Source organism: Dermacentor silvarum, chromosome 3 (assembly GCF_013339745.2).
Source record: "Dermacentor silvarum isolate Dsil-2018 chromosome 3, BIME_Dsil_1.4, whole genome shotgun sequence".
NCBI classification, from domain to species: Eukaryota; Metazoa; Arthropoda; class Arachnida; order Ixodida; family Ixodidae; genus Dermacentor; species Dermacentor silvarum.
Window position 1 is genome coordinate 194,293,468 of NC_051156.1, and position 15,187 is coordinate 194,308,654.

Consider the following 15,187-nt stretch of genomic DNA (forward strand, 5'->3'; position numbering starts at 1 on the left):
AACTAGAGTTAGAGACCATCAAGGTTGCCTGAAAAAAAAAAAAATGCCAACATGACACATATGAAACATGACTCGTAAAAAAGAAGTTCGAAAAAGTATTACAGTAAAATTGGGCTTAGCGCACTCCATGCATTTATCTTTTAGGTAAAAAAAACAAGAACTATTACGATAGCTCAAATAGAAAGAACATATAAGCTATTACCTCAAAAAAAAAAAAAAAGGAAGTGTGTCAAAATTGTTTGGAGAAATCAAGGGAAAAACATTTCAACGCACCTTTATTCGGAAATCTTATAAAATCTTATGACAATGACGGGTCGCAGAATCTTATGGAAATAACGGGTTTCAAAACGGGGAAATTGACAAAACTGCAAATACAATTTTTTGGGCCAATTTTCGGCCTTCGAGTGGAGCTTTCCCACTTAATTATACACATGCCCTCCCCTGTCCCAGTGAGAGCACCGAGATGCCTAATAACTGCACTGACACAACCATTCAGAGCCGTTTTGGACGTTGCTGTGGCGATTTGCGGCCTTCCTCACTGTTACATTTTCCTAGCTGTTACGTTTCTTTTTCCCCGCCGTTCCTTGAGAATCTTATCAACGGGGTTCTACTGTAGAGTACTGCTATGTCCGGCTGTCGTGTCAGCCCTGCTTACATGTGTCCGAGCGCCCCTCGATCACGAATGGAACGCACCCAGCGCGGGTGACAAGAAGGTGCTGTGCCGGCAAATGGTACAGCGATGCATTTTTCTCGCTGCTGCTTTGGCGTCGGTCGCTCTCGCGGCGTGTGGACGGTGTTGTCGAAGTGCCTGTGCGATGTGCAAAGACTTCGTTAAATCGAGAGAAGTGCTGCACTACCAACTTTTGAGACACCTTCTCTAGGACGCTTTCCATTTCCTCAGATTAAAAATTGCAATAAAGCAAAGTTTGTTACATTCATGTGCAACAGTAGTCTGAAAAAAAAAAAAGTACCTTATTTTTCACATGATGTGCCTTAATAATTGCCCTATGAAACAGTACACAAACTTCCAGCCATTACAAACAGCAAATCCACTTTCCTGACCCTCTTAAAAAGCACCTTCTTTGAGCTGACCAAAAGAGTATGTGAGAGTTTTCACATGCTGTACAATTAGACCTGTATTACTCCTTCAATTAGTTGTCAGTGTTTCAGCAACTGCAATATTTTGTAGACCAGCGTATCAGTGACCCTAACGGAATTTGGTATACAGAATATGATAAGCCGCAATGACATTAAATATTATGATGCAACAGAATTATACACAGCTTGGTAGCACAACTTGGCCAGTGGTTCGACGGTAAAATTTTAAGATTCCACACTGATAAAGCCACAAAACAGCTGCCTAAACAAGTACAAGCCAAGCAGCAACCTTGACAGTTCCACTGACAATCTGGATTTTTGTTAAGATCGAAAGTAAAAGTCTACACCAAACCATGATTCAGATGCAGTTACGGCTTAAATGAGGCACCTTATTTCAACGCAATGCCCATATGTTAAGACAATGTCCTTTCACGCTGCTCTCTTTTTCCCATCTCCCCTCTATTTTCCCTCTTCTAGGTCTTGCAACAAAGCATCTTTACGTCTTGAAAAGTCTTCAAGTACAACAAGCTGTTGCTGCCACAGCCTCACCTATGTGCTGCACTACTAAAACTTGAGAAGTTATCTATACTCAGCGTTATGAATTCAGTACACCCTCTGCTCACAAAACTGCACAGTACCTGCCCTCAGTGCCTCCGTATTCAACAGTTTCTAAATGGACACCGATATTGGAAAAAGTTAGCCTCGGGTGTGAAGTTGCCAAAGTGAGGGAACTGGCAGGCACACCTAAACAAACCTTCAGAGTTTGACAGCAGTGTATTCACCGGTGCATTATAGGTTGCCAGCAACTATATACTACTACTACTAGCAAGCACAGCCATTATGAGTCCGGTACCACACGACCCCTCTTGTACCACGCACGTGCTTCACTTGCAACCATCCCACTAGAGAGTGTCAGTATAGTGTAGAGCCAGAAATGCAACAACTTACCACAGCATGATCAACACTGTGCATGCTCAGTACATAAGCCATGCATATGCTACTTTCAGATTTTAGCGTTCAGCACTAACCCATGTAACGGGAGCTTTGCACAGGGGAACATGGCGGTCCCTGTTGAACTGGATTGCCACCTTTTTCAGCTCTATCAATTTGTTGTCCTGTACTGGTTGGCCCATTTTTTCCCAACTGGTGCTTTTATGTGCTTTATATTTGTTTCCTCATGCTTTGACAGTGAAGTATTACCAGTAAAACCTCGTTAATTCAACCATCACTCGGAAAATCGGATAATTTGAAATCACCGCATTGGGGCCGTGATTTCCTAAGTGCGCAGTCGCCGTCTATGATCGCATCGATGGTCACAATGGTTTCGTCTACAATGGTTGCAGCAAACAGTAGTTATTTAGACTCTGTATACGCGCCTACCATGTGCCTTCATAACTGTGTAGTCGCCATCCATGATCGCGTTGACAGCAACTGGGGTTTTTTCCGCAGTCGTTGCCACAAACATTTTCAGTTTGACTCCGAGCATGCCGCACACCTGCCAAGTTTAGAGAAACGAAGTCCGGGAGATCTTCCGACCAGAGGGGGGGGTCAGTCGGTTACACAACAACCCCCCCCCCAGTGTCGATATTTTCCAAGTACAGTATAGACCACTTATAACGTAACCGCTTATAGTGCAGGACCGGATATAGTGCAGTCTTTTCAGATTCCAGTTAATTTTCCCATAGCACTCCATGTATACACGTATCGCTTATAGTGCAGTTGCAGGAAACGAAATACCGGTTACAGTGCAGCTGCCTGGGAGTAGGGAAGTCAGCGGAGACGGCGAACGCTCCCCTCAAACGGGCGCCCCAAGGAGTGCTCGAGGAAGAGAGACGAAGTGGAGGAGAAGGGCACGTGGTGCGAACGAACAACCAGCGAGGCTGGAACCAGAATCTTGAGTGCGAGTCGTGAAATATCACGGCGCGCATAGCGAGTGAGGGCCACGAAACTGCCAACGCCGGCCAACGCACGCTTCACGATAACGGCAGTAAACGAAACTTCAGGGAGCGGGCAGCGCAGGCACAGCACGGCGAAGGGCGCACGCGGAGACCGTGGAATGTGAGGGAGAAGGGCGGCAGGGCAGCAGATTTCGCCTCGGCAACTCCACCGCTTCGGTGGCTCCTCTCACCCTCCCTCGTAGCTCCTTCACTTTCAACTGTCATCGCGAGCACCCGCCACCACTGCTCCAGCCGGCGCGGCGCCAGCTCCCCGAAGTTTCGTTTTCTACCGTTATCGGGAAGCGGGCGTTTGCCGGCGTGGGCAGTTTCGTTGGCCGGCCTGGGACAGCGCCGCTGCTTCCCTCTGCGCGGTAGCCGCAGCGTGCAAGGTCAACACGTGACTAGAAAGTAGAAGAAGCATAAAGGAGAAAGAAGGGTTCACTGCAATTTTCTACACGTGGCTACGGTAGCGTGGCTGAGACGTTGGCACGTACACGCATGTTCCGGCGCAACGCAGAATCGGCGACCTTGCCATTTAAGAGAGGGTGAAATTCCCCCCCCCCCCCCTTTGTTGTTCGCGTGCGACATTGAGGGGTCTCTCCTAAGCTTTTACTCTATGGCGGTGCCGGAGCAATGTCGGTCGGAGGCACCGCCGCGCGATTTGGTTCGAATTAACAAGATTCGACTGTAAATTGAATGCAAACGTTCTAGCCGCATTCCTCGACTGTTGCATACGCGTGGCGGCTCGGTGCACCTGTTTTGCATATGTGCGGGCCTTGAAAATTGTTGCTTTGGTTATAGTGTGGTACCGCTTATAGTGCGGATATTCGAGACTCCGGCGACTTACGTTATAAGCAGTCTACACTGTACTCCCAGCCGAACTTCAGTTTATTTACACATATACAAACGACCATATGAACATCAAAGTCTCACTTTTGCAAGCATTTTGTTGTTGCTAACTTTGCCTTCATAAATTCTTTAAAATTTAATTAAATTCTCGTGTCTTACATCCCACAACAACCATCTGATTATGAGGAACGCTGTAATGGGGAACACGGGCTTAATTTCGACCACCTGGGGTTCTTTAACGTGCACCCAATGGACGGCACACGGGCGTTTCTGTATTTCACCCCCAATTAAATGCAGCCTCCACGGCCGAGATTTGATCCTGCGAACTCATGCTTAGCAGCGCAATGCCAAAGACACTAAGCAACCACGGCGGGTGTTGAGAAATTCTTCAGATAATGATTGATTGTAAGAAATTCCATTTCTTTCACATTTTGTGAGGTTGACGTTTCCCAGCATCTTGGACGAGCGGCACTGTGCCCTTGTATTTCTCACGATGTTAAATTGCCGCTTGCACTCTGCATTGCTCTGTGGTATCAACAAATTACCCAGCATCACTTCGGCTGAGTGCTACATTCGAAATACTTGATGCTTTTTGCGCTAGCGCCCCTTGCTTTTAAAGCCATGACTGACCGTAGGCCTATGCAATGCCAGAGCGGCTGACGCTGAGGAGAACGATGGAGAGTCTAGTGTTGCTAGTTGCGGAAGGCGGCTTTCACTGGCTAGCTTAATGAGACTAGGACCACTAGGGCACCCAACAACCCCGTCAGCGTAAGGAGCGGCTCTGTGGTTAACGAAATAGCGCATGTATAGGGTTTCCCTACTATAGTACTTTCTGAACAATGTGTTGCGCGATGAACTTCCAAATGGATTATTTTATTTTTATTTACATCATACTACAGGCTGTGTGGCCTGCAGTATGATGCAAAGGTTGGATGTGGTGATGGATTAGATTTTTTTTTGCCAATATGGCCTGACAAAGCGCTCGGACACGGGAACGGGACACAACAGCAATTTCCGGGAGATTTTCCTGTCAACCGTACAACCGGAAGAAATGGTCCAAATCCGGGAGTCTCCCGGCTAATCCGGGAGACTCCCGGATTGCAGCAAACAGTAGTTTTGTTTTACTTAGTGCAAAGCTGTCGATGATGAAGAGCACCAGATCTCTTTGCAACCAGCTCACTGGCGAAAAAATCATTGGGATGTGCGTGCCTTAGTGAAAAGCATGCCTCGGATGAAGATACGCCCGCGGCCACACTACGAAGGAAGTCACGAGGCGTTCGCCGATGTGAGCACTAATCAGTCACAAGATAAGAACCTGCAGATTTTGCACTGCGTTTGTGCAAAATAGAACCAAGATTTGCTCATTCAGTAAATAAAAGCACGTTGACATAGTAAGCATTTGTTTGTTTTCGTCATACCCTTGTTAATGCGACATTCCATTAATTCGTACATTTTTCACAGTACCCGTGAAACCCAATCTAACACACTTAGGGGAAAACTCTGAGTGCATTGCAATGCGCTCCGACTTTTCTCTTAAGTGTGAAACGAGGTTTTACTGTAGTGACAACTGGGTGCTGTTTCAGAGATCTGCTCTCGATTTTTTGGCACTTTAGGCCAGATAACAGAGGCTGTGCTATGACCACATAAAGCCAACAGACAACGAAGCCAAGGAAAGCATCGGGGAAATTAAGTGTAGTTGAAATTTGAATGGAGGCTGTGCTAGCTGTACATAACCTTCGAGATTTTGTGACGTGCGCGACAAGATATGCGCGCTGCCTGATCTCGAAGACCATAGACTGCAAATACTTGTACTTTGTACTCCGTACAAATGGCACCCCAATCTAAATTTTATCCCCACTTCCAGAAAAACAAAGTATGATTGGTGCTGTGCAGATATAACATGGACACATCATCGGATTATGTTGATGTTCGGTGTGCATTTCATTGGCTCGAACTTCATCAACCTTTAAATCTAGGTGGTGCCTCAGTTTGCATTTGCGTTTCCACTTGGTCTTAATTAAAAGCCTAGATTGTGCCACGCACTGCAACATTAGTGTAGCATCACACCACTACAGCAGCAAGCATTTAACACCATACTACAAGTGTTTACTATCATGCACATGCACGACAGTTAACGACCAATTTTTCGGACACCCGATAACTCGGACGCCTTCGCGGCACTGCCACGTACTCCGTAGAGCCAATGCATAAGAACATCTGAAATTTCAGATGGTGAAACGCTACGCTGTTCGAATTTCCGGACTGCAGGTTTTAGGCGGCATTTATCGAAGCGTCATTTATCAAAGCAACCACCACCACCATTCCGATTACCTTGCAGCCTCGAACCAGTGCTCTCGCATGCCAATCTGCTGGCAGCCGTAGCCACCACCGTGGTAACACTAGGCCTAGCTGCTTTGACGTTTGCTAATAAGCTTTCTTCTGCGTGGTGCCGTGTTTTTCATTGAAAGGATTGGCTGCTGTCAACAATGGCACCAACTTTTCCTTCGACATCCTTGCTGATGGCTTCGAAGCGTGGACAGCATATTTGGCAAGGGTCAATTGTTGTATAATGCAAGTTCCCAAGTCACCTTTGCCACAATACAGCAGTGTTAAGCGGTCAAGTATACACAATGTATTGCGGTGAAGCCAGTGGTGGGAATGTCCAAGATTGTTTTGCAGCAGATTTTGTAGCAGACAACTATGATGATTCTGAATGGTGATCGGCCGGACAATTCCTGTGCGTCAAAAGTGGTTCCAGAGTACTGGCACATATTGCGAGTATTCTCGAGAAAGATAATCCGCATACTCATTCACTCATGAAAAAATTACAACCATCATGTGGCCACAATGAGTCAACCAGTTCACTCGAAAAAGAAAATACTGCGTGTCCACAGCAATAAAGCAAGCCCACACAGGGGCACAAAAAACCCACAGCAATAGAGTCACGTGGTATGCAGGATGGCCATTCGAGCATTATTATTTTAGGGCTCAAGACGTCTAGCTAGCGAAATGGCTGAGCTACAGATCTGCATTAGGAGCACACACAGATAAACGCTACACAGCAAGGCAGCTAAAATCATGCAAGGAGGCAAGTTTCAGTTTCCCGAGTGCACCATGACACAGCTTCCATGCTGAACACGCGTAGTGTGAAATGTCGGTTGAGGAACACCTCTCCTACCAAGGCCACGCCGCCAGTATGAAGTACGACTGCAGGACACGCCAACAGCGCGTAATGGGCCGAGCATGCTCTACTAGGCCTAACAAAACTTCCTCCTGAACTATGCACAACCCAAAACCATATATATGGAACATAGAGCGAACACGCACAAACGCGCACTGAATTGAATTAGCTCAGTGACACTTTAGCTCATTTAGCTTTATGAATGGCACCAAATGCAACGGCACTCTTCGCATAAGGCGGTGGCTACCGCCGCCCGACATTCACAACTACTCTTTGCTGTGGCCGAGATTGCACAGCGCGGTTTGTCCTTGAGCAGCTTTGGAGCAGTTTAATTCGTAGCATAGATGTAGCAGCTTTAACGAAATATAGCACATTGAAGCAATTGTAGCAGCATTCCCACCACTGGGTGAAGCATACCAAGAGCGGAAAGGGGCCACCGTCACGGAACACATTATGCATCCCTTAAAGGGGCCCTGAACCACTTTTTATCGCAGTGGAGAAACGCATTTGAAGTGAAAATAGGCTATTTCAGAAATTTCGGCGTCCGCTGTGCTCCCATTCCTTCTTCAATGCGAGGCTACGGCAGAGTGGGGCGTGGCCACAACGCTCGACCTTCTAAAGGTCACTGTGGCGCCCAGTTCAAATTTCATTTTAGATGTTAACGTAGGACTTCCGATTTTGGTGCCTACGATACGGCAAACGTAAGCCAAGCACAGTTGTCCACAGCGAGCCGCAGTGCTCTTAGCCAGTGGACTCGTGGCGGCTCCCCACGGCTGCCGCAGTATCTATGCTACGTAGCCGACCGCAGCGATACCCATCTGATCATGATGAAACCAGGCGACGACCCGACAAACTGCTAAGCAGTATAATGGTGACTGCGCACAAGTAATGCAGTTGAACCTGGTCATGATAAAGGTGCATCATGACACAAAAGACTCATTTGTTATACCCAATATTCCGATAAGCATAGATTCATCGCGTGCCAACATCAGTGAGAAAAGTTTTATATCCGTGTTCGTTACATTGAAGTGCGAATAGAAACAAGTCGAAGTATACAACTTTCAGTATCTTGATTCTGCCTTTCGTGCCCTTTTGAAGCTGACACTATCATCATCAAGCTGCTTCGGAGGAAGCAACTTTGAAAAACCAAGATTGCTTTGCCACCTGTCTTTTCGTAGTCAGTTTTTGACATTCAGACCCCCTTTTAACACACGAAGGTGCTATCAATATCTGCTTTTCAGCCAAGAAGAATTAGGAAACTGAAGGAAGAGAAATGGAAATGTGAAAGCACCCTGACCTGTTCATCCGATATGAAAATTCACCTAAGCAGAGCTTGTGCCAATGTTTACAATGCAATCTTTCACTTACCCATGACTAATCTTTTCTTTAGCTTTGATCTCAAGATATGCAGGAAATAAGGTGCCTGTAAGACCCCTGCATAAACTAAAGGTAACTACATTCCTCCTCTCCGGGCCTCTCTCTTCTCCGATTGGAAAACTATGCTTCCTTTGAATAATGTTTGTTTTTTGTAGAGAAGCTGAAGAATCACCAACCTCCAAAGAAGGACATCCTGCCTTCCTTGTCCATGCAAAATTCCTGAAACAGAAGCAAAGTCAATGTTACACATCTAGCATCAGTGGAACAACAATTGACAATGTTCTAAACATGCCTAAAATGTTTTTAAAAATTAGCATATACATATTACAGTGGTGAAAATAATTGCTTCATTCAAACAGTGAGTAACAGACAATACAGACAATAACATTGCAGTAGATATTTGTTCATTCGACTCCGGTTAATGTGACTGCGACCGAAGGTCTCGGCCGGCGCCCATGCATTTCTATGCACCCAAACTTGTTATTTCAATCTTAGAACTGATCTTCGCCGGATAATTCAAACTTGTCCAGTCAGCACACACGCACATGACCCTATGGTTACCCCAACAATGACCCCTTTAGACACAGCGTCTGTCTCGACAGAGCTTATGAGACAATGAATGCGTTGAAAACACGTCAAAAATCTACAATCGAAAACGCGTATTTTTGGCCTGCCCCAGGACGATTTTCAAGCGATAACTGCCACGCACAACGCCCAATTACGGTATTTACCCGATTCTAACAAGGGCCTTTTTTTTTTTCAGGACAAGTGGGTTGAAAATTGCCCATGCAGCGCAATCGGACACGATACCGATACCCACGTTATATTTGCAGTTGCATTATATATAATATTGCAAATGCAGCACTTGAACAACAGTGAGTCAATCTGATGTCTCACAATGAAGGAGAACAACTGAAGGGGTTTGCCTCACAAGCTGTGCTCCTGTAGTGTTCCTGGCATGTGGTGCAATACATGGTAAAAAAAAAGTGCTATGTTCTCGTTATTTTATAAGCAATGGTCATAACAAACAATACAGCACCACTTAATTTTGGCTGGGTGCTATACTCATAGACACCTTTCTGTAACAATTAAGGGAAAGCCACAGTAAAGCTTCTGCACGTGTGTTACTGAGCCAAGTATTTTGGCAGCATTCGACAGTGCCTTCGGATTCTTGTAACAAACATTGAATCAGTGTAGCTTCTGCGTGCGTCAGTTTCGATTTAACTGATTTGATAAAACTACTATCCTTACTCCGTATAGCTCTCTACTTATTTGCTATCGCAATTGATGCTTCGCCTTTCGGGTGAAACTGTGACAATCTTTTTAGACAACTTGAATTTCGGTATTCGATTGTAACGCAAGGATCGACTTCAGGTAGCAAAAATGGGGGGAAAAAAATTCACGTTACAATTGAGTAAGTACGGTACACTGCCCTTCTGAAGTATCAAAATGCACCACAACCATGCCACCTTTACATGCTCAACGGCATCCCAACTTTTCTGCAGAGGAAACACGCAAACCCCCTAGATAGCACACACACCTTTGCAGCAATGAACGTGGTGTGGTTGTGGTCTATGACTGCAGTGGTGACCCGGCGGGGGCCAATGGTCCAGCGGTGCCGGCAACTCGGCGGTGTCGTCATTCATGGCCATACTGCTGCCGTTCTTGATGGTCACCAGCTCCTGATCGGGCTGCGGCGTCTTGCCAGGCCTGACCAGGAGCGGGAACTTGATGGCGCAGGAAGGCTCGTCAACCCTGCCGAGGGCAGCCACCGCAGCACTGGGCTTCTCTTCGTCGGCGCGTGATGCCTCGCTGCCGCTGCTGTTTCCGCTTCCAGTGTTGCTGTTGGCAGCTGCGGCTGTGGCAGCCGCCGTAGCCACTTCGATGTGGTGGTCGAGGCGCGCTGTACGGGCGTCCGCAAGGCGAGATGCATTCACCTGCCTCATGCCGCGACCTGCTGGGTTGGGGACCCCTCCCCCGCGCGGTCGCACCATGCTGGATGACGGCATGGGTGAGCTGCTGGCCAAGTCCTGCGCCCACGGGAAGACCAAGCACATCAGAAGTCGTTTAAAGCAACAGCATGATGCAAAACTATTAGGTCAGAGGAAGATGGCCAAGTCAAGGGCCCAACACACCAACAAAAAAATTATACAGCCTGCACACACTTCAGGTATCAATGTTATACAAAGCACTTTACAGGCAGCTGGCTGCCAACCATCGTTTGGAAGTGCACAAAGTGTTACCAGATGTTGCTACATGTAGAAACTGCAATGTCTAATGATTTAATAATTTCTGGGGTTTTATATGCCAGTTCCCTAATCTGATTATGAGGCATGTCATAGTGGGGGAGGACTCCAGATTAATTTTGACCACCTGGGGTTCTTTGACGTGCACCCAATGCACAGTACATGGGCGTTTTCGCATTTCGCCCCCATTGAAATGCGGCCATCGTAGCTGGGATTTGACCCCGTTATCTCATGCTTAGCAGCCTAACGCCAAAACCACTAAGCACCCATGGCGGGTAAATGGCAATGTTTGATGGCTAATCCTATACAGCTGTTGCTCTATCCCTCAACGTTGTGCCTAATTTGTTATTCATTCTGCACATTGTATCCACCCTATTCTGCTGCGTCTCCATCGTGTGATATCAATTAAATTCCCTTCCGACACGAATTATGGTCGACTGTCGATACATGTGTGAAACATACATAATTTTATGCCAAGGTGCTTGAGACTCCACGGGAAGTGAACCAAGGTCTTTCAATGACTCTTCGTGCACTTTATGATGAGTCAGAATAATTCCAGCGTAACTAAATATTTGAATAGTGTAAATTCAGTCATGCTACGCTTCTTCATAAAAAGGATTGAATCACTCGCCTGAATTGCATGCACAAGTTATTTATTGGCCACGAGCATTTCAAGAAAGAAAAAATATATACATATTTCGAGGTTGCTACCCACGTGCCCCACGTCAAACATCAAGTAACACACAGTACTGCCTTCACCAAAGCGGTACTCTGTAATGATACATACCACTCAGAAGTAAAATTGAATATAGGTTAGCAGAATGTTCAGTTTACCCTAAGCTTAATGTTTTTGCTCTATTCCTTGCTACCACTGCACAAAAATGGGGAAAATAGGTCGCGTTATAAAATGTAGATGCCGTGGCTGAAGGGGATATACCAGTCAATCTCTAATCCACACTGTCGTCCTAGCCGTCCTGCCGTTTCTTTTTCACCCTCAGAGTTTGAACTCTAGAGGTTAGTACTAGTTAAGAATAACTAGTACAGGTAACTTCCTCACAACCACATAGAGGGAATGCTAGTGTGTGGACCACGCTCATGCTGGCAGCGGCAAGATCGCTTCCCTTGCTCCGTTTACAAAGCCGATTGAGCAGAGTACGAGAGCGCGTCACTTGCGTCTCAACAAGACAAATCTGAAACCTATGCACTTCCTTGCAATGTCTCAGTGCATTAAATCTGACCAAAGTGGGACATATGTGGGGTCAATTAAAGCTGTCTGTCATCAATGAGATCACAACTGGCTGCGAACGGCAGATGATAAGAGTGGCGTAGAATCAAGCGGAATTCACAACAAGCACACGGTCCTGTAACTTATTGCTGATATTGCAGCGACCCAAAGTATGGAAACCTTTGGGTAGTGGCCTTTTCCCGACATTTTCGCAGTCAGGATTCCGAGATATCCAGGAGGCGGCGAAGAGATAAGAGGTGAGAAATACATGAAGTCGACACCGAGCCAGCAAAATATTTCGAATTACCCGATATTTCGAGACATCAGAGTTTGAGGTAACGAGAGTTAACTGTATATGAAATGATATGAAATAGATACAGTGGAATCTCGTTGATACGATCTTCAGGGGAGCTGGAAAATAAAGCACATCATCTGAAAATGGTATCATCCAACGTATTATCCAACGAAATAATCTTATCGGGAAAGGAAAAAAAAAAAAAACTAAAACGCGCAGAATCGCATCAACGAGGTTCCACTGTATCTGTCATGCAACATCTAACACAGATCTATGCACTCTGCTCCATCATCATCAATAAATGTGGCAGCCTTGCTTTTCCGTTTCTGGTTTTTCCAAGGTTTACAAACCAGCTTCGCCGCATGTTTTGTCACTTTTTCTCCACTGCTGGTATTTTTTGTGCCCGTACGATTCCCAACCGCAAGAAATCTTGGACACATGCGCGGATCCACTAGTGTCCAAAGATGGTGACGGAGTGGCAGACTAGGCTTAGACTACTTGAACATAGAAGCAGACATGCAGACATTGTACACTAACATGCAAGATAAGTCAGTGAAAGTGTGCCAGTAGGAAACGACGGAGATGATAATGAGCCCCCCGTGTGTTTCATTGAATAATCTAAAAATGCAATATTCACTAATTCAATTATTTAAACATTAACTATTCATTGCCGTCCAAGTAGCTAATGGCAGTAAAACAGCCGTGATGGGAATGTGCGCCGCCGGTGTTAGCACTGCCGGACGTCTAAACGTTAGTCCTGTTCACTGTACTGGTCGAGTGTACCCACGAAGTGATTCTTGGAATTGACTTCCCGACTGCTCATTCAGCACTTATTGACTGTGCAACCGGCACCCTTCACCTTGAACTGCCCCATTATTTTGCTGACCCGACCGACGACCATAAGTCCCGACTTCATTCTACTGAATTTGTTCGACTGCAACCTGATGCTGCGACCTACGTCCTCATGTCGCCTTCACCACTTCGAGATGGTTCTTACGTGGTGACGAGTTTGTACCGCTGTGGACAAAATGACGTTGGTTGGTGAAGAGGAGGTTGAAGTGTATCCTAGCTCGGTAGATGGTGTTACCCTGGTCACTGAGCTACAGGCTTCTAACCGTATATATTGTAAATACATATTTTCTCGCTGTAACATTTTGGTGGAGGAGCTGGGCAACACCATCTACCGAGCTCCGAGACACTTCAACCTCCTCTTTCACCAACCGTCATTTCACCAACACAGCGGTACAAACTCGTACGTGACAATATATTCGAGTACTCCCACACCCCTACCAAAAACGTTCTATTGCCTTGTAAGGAGGCGAAAATAGCACTTGAGTGAGCACAGCCAAACAGAATTGTAGCAAGATGGTACAGCTAAAGGGGCCCTGAACAACTTTTTATTAAGGCATTTGGGCTTAAATTATACTATTTCAGAAATACCTTGCCGCAGAGAAATAACTATTCGGACCGTGCAGATGAAATTTTCTCAAAAACAGTCTTTTCTTGGCACGAAACAAGCGTTGCGAGGTTTCAGTAAGTGTATTTAAACAGTCTACGTCAGCTCAGTATTTGCTTTTAGTGTCGCTTTAATCTTGTTTCGCATCAGTTTCGGCGAGTGGAACATCTTAATCTTGTTCCACTCAAGTCCTACAAGCTAAGTGAAACGAATATGCGAAAGTGTTACACTTATCGGAACTTATGTGGAACGAGATCAAGAGTGTAGAAGCGTATTTCACTCAAGCAATTTTTCTTGGGAAACTCTACAACAAATGCCAGGAAGGGGGAGAGCCAGTAGCACACGCACGCACAACACGCACACACCTGAAGCGAGACGGAGCCGCCCGGCCTGTGGTGGTGTCGTGGCTGGTGGTGCCCTCCGGAGGCAGACGAGGAGAGCAGGGGCAGTGCGTGCAGAGAGCCATCAAACAGCTCCTCCTGGTCGCGCACCTCGCGGCGCAAGCTGCGCACCAGCGAGCTCGAGCGCGCCTGCGGCTTGCACTCCACCAGCTCGCGCAGCACGCTCTCAAAGGCGTCGTCCGAGAGCTGGTTGATGTCCCGCTCCCCCACACCCTCCTCCGCCTCCTCCCGCCACTGCTGCGGCAGGGCCTTGGCCACCACTCCACCACTGCTGCTGCTGCCACCTAGCCTCTGCAGCAGCACAGACAGAAACAAGACCACGTCATCCCCACCGCCAAGAGTTTTGCGGAAGGGTTTTTTGCGGAAGTCTTTGCAAATTATCGTTATACTTTTGGGTACTGTATAATAAATTTTATCCTCTTTAGATGCTTAAGTAGGTGCAGTTTACAGAAATGCAATAACACTTGATATTCACAAGTTGCAAGCTTGATACATCAGTTTCAATTATCTTTATAATAAAACGGATGGCTTAAATCAAGACTTCTCCCCACAGATGGTGGATTTCAACATTATCTTTTTGAGTGGAACAATCTATCAAATGTCACAGTGGATGTCTAGCAAAATTATTTCTACAACTTCACGCATTCAGATAGGAGCTCTAGAGGTAAAACTTAAGCACCACACGCCTACCAACGTAGTGTCGAACCGGAACTAATTTTGTTCCAGTTTAACTCCAGAAGAAAAGAAAAATAATGGTTTGGTCAGGTTCATGTTCGTCTGCATAACCGAAGAACATTTTACTGGAAAACAGCGTAAACTTATTTTCCATAGAAACTCGATGATGCTCGAGAGATGCATGAAGAGAATAAAAAAAAAAAAAGTATGCATTCTTTTCTTCAACTCACCAGTAGATACGAAAATGTTATGCAGGTCCAATGGGAGTGTGGGAATCTGTCTGAAGCGAAGCACTAGTGGGTTCAATAAGCGCTTTACAACTAAATGCAACACGCAAGATCTGTTTAATGCCGAATCAGCGACGTTACAAGGAGTCGGGGGATGTGTGATGTTCGTCAAGGGAAGACTGGTGATGAGAAGTGCATGCACCAAGTGATAAGTTCAACA

At 46.1% G+C, this 15,187-nt stretch overlaps 1 protein-coding gene across 1 annotated transcript in view; it reads right to left on the minus strand.

Annotated features, from left to right (window-relative positions):
* The window catches only part of LOC119445113 (uncharacterized), a 53,048-nt gene that overhangs the window by 27,096 nt on the left and 10,765 nt on the right, over positions 1-15,187 (minus strand). Inside the window, exons 2-5 of the mRNA XM_037709435.2 lie at positions 14,030-14,266; positions 9,983-10,472; positions 8,619-8,661; positions 656-808 (exon numbers count right to left, since the gene is read on the minus strand). Coding sequence (XP_037565363.1) covers positions 656-808; positions 8,619-8,661; positions 9,983-10,472; positions 14,030-14,266 — 923 coding nt within the window. The remainder of the gene's footprint in view (positions 1-655; positions 809-8,618; positions 8,662-9,982; positions 10,473-14,029; positions 14,267-15,187) is intronic.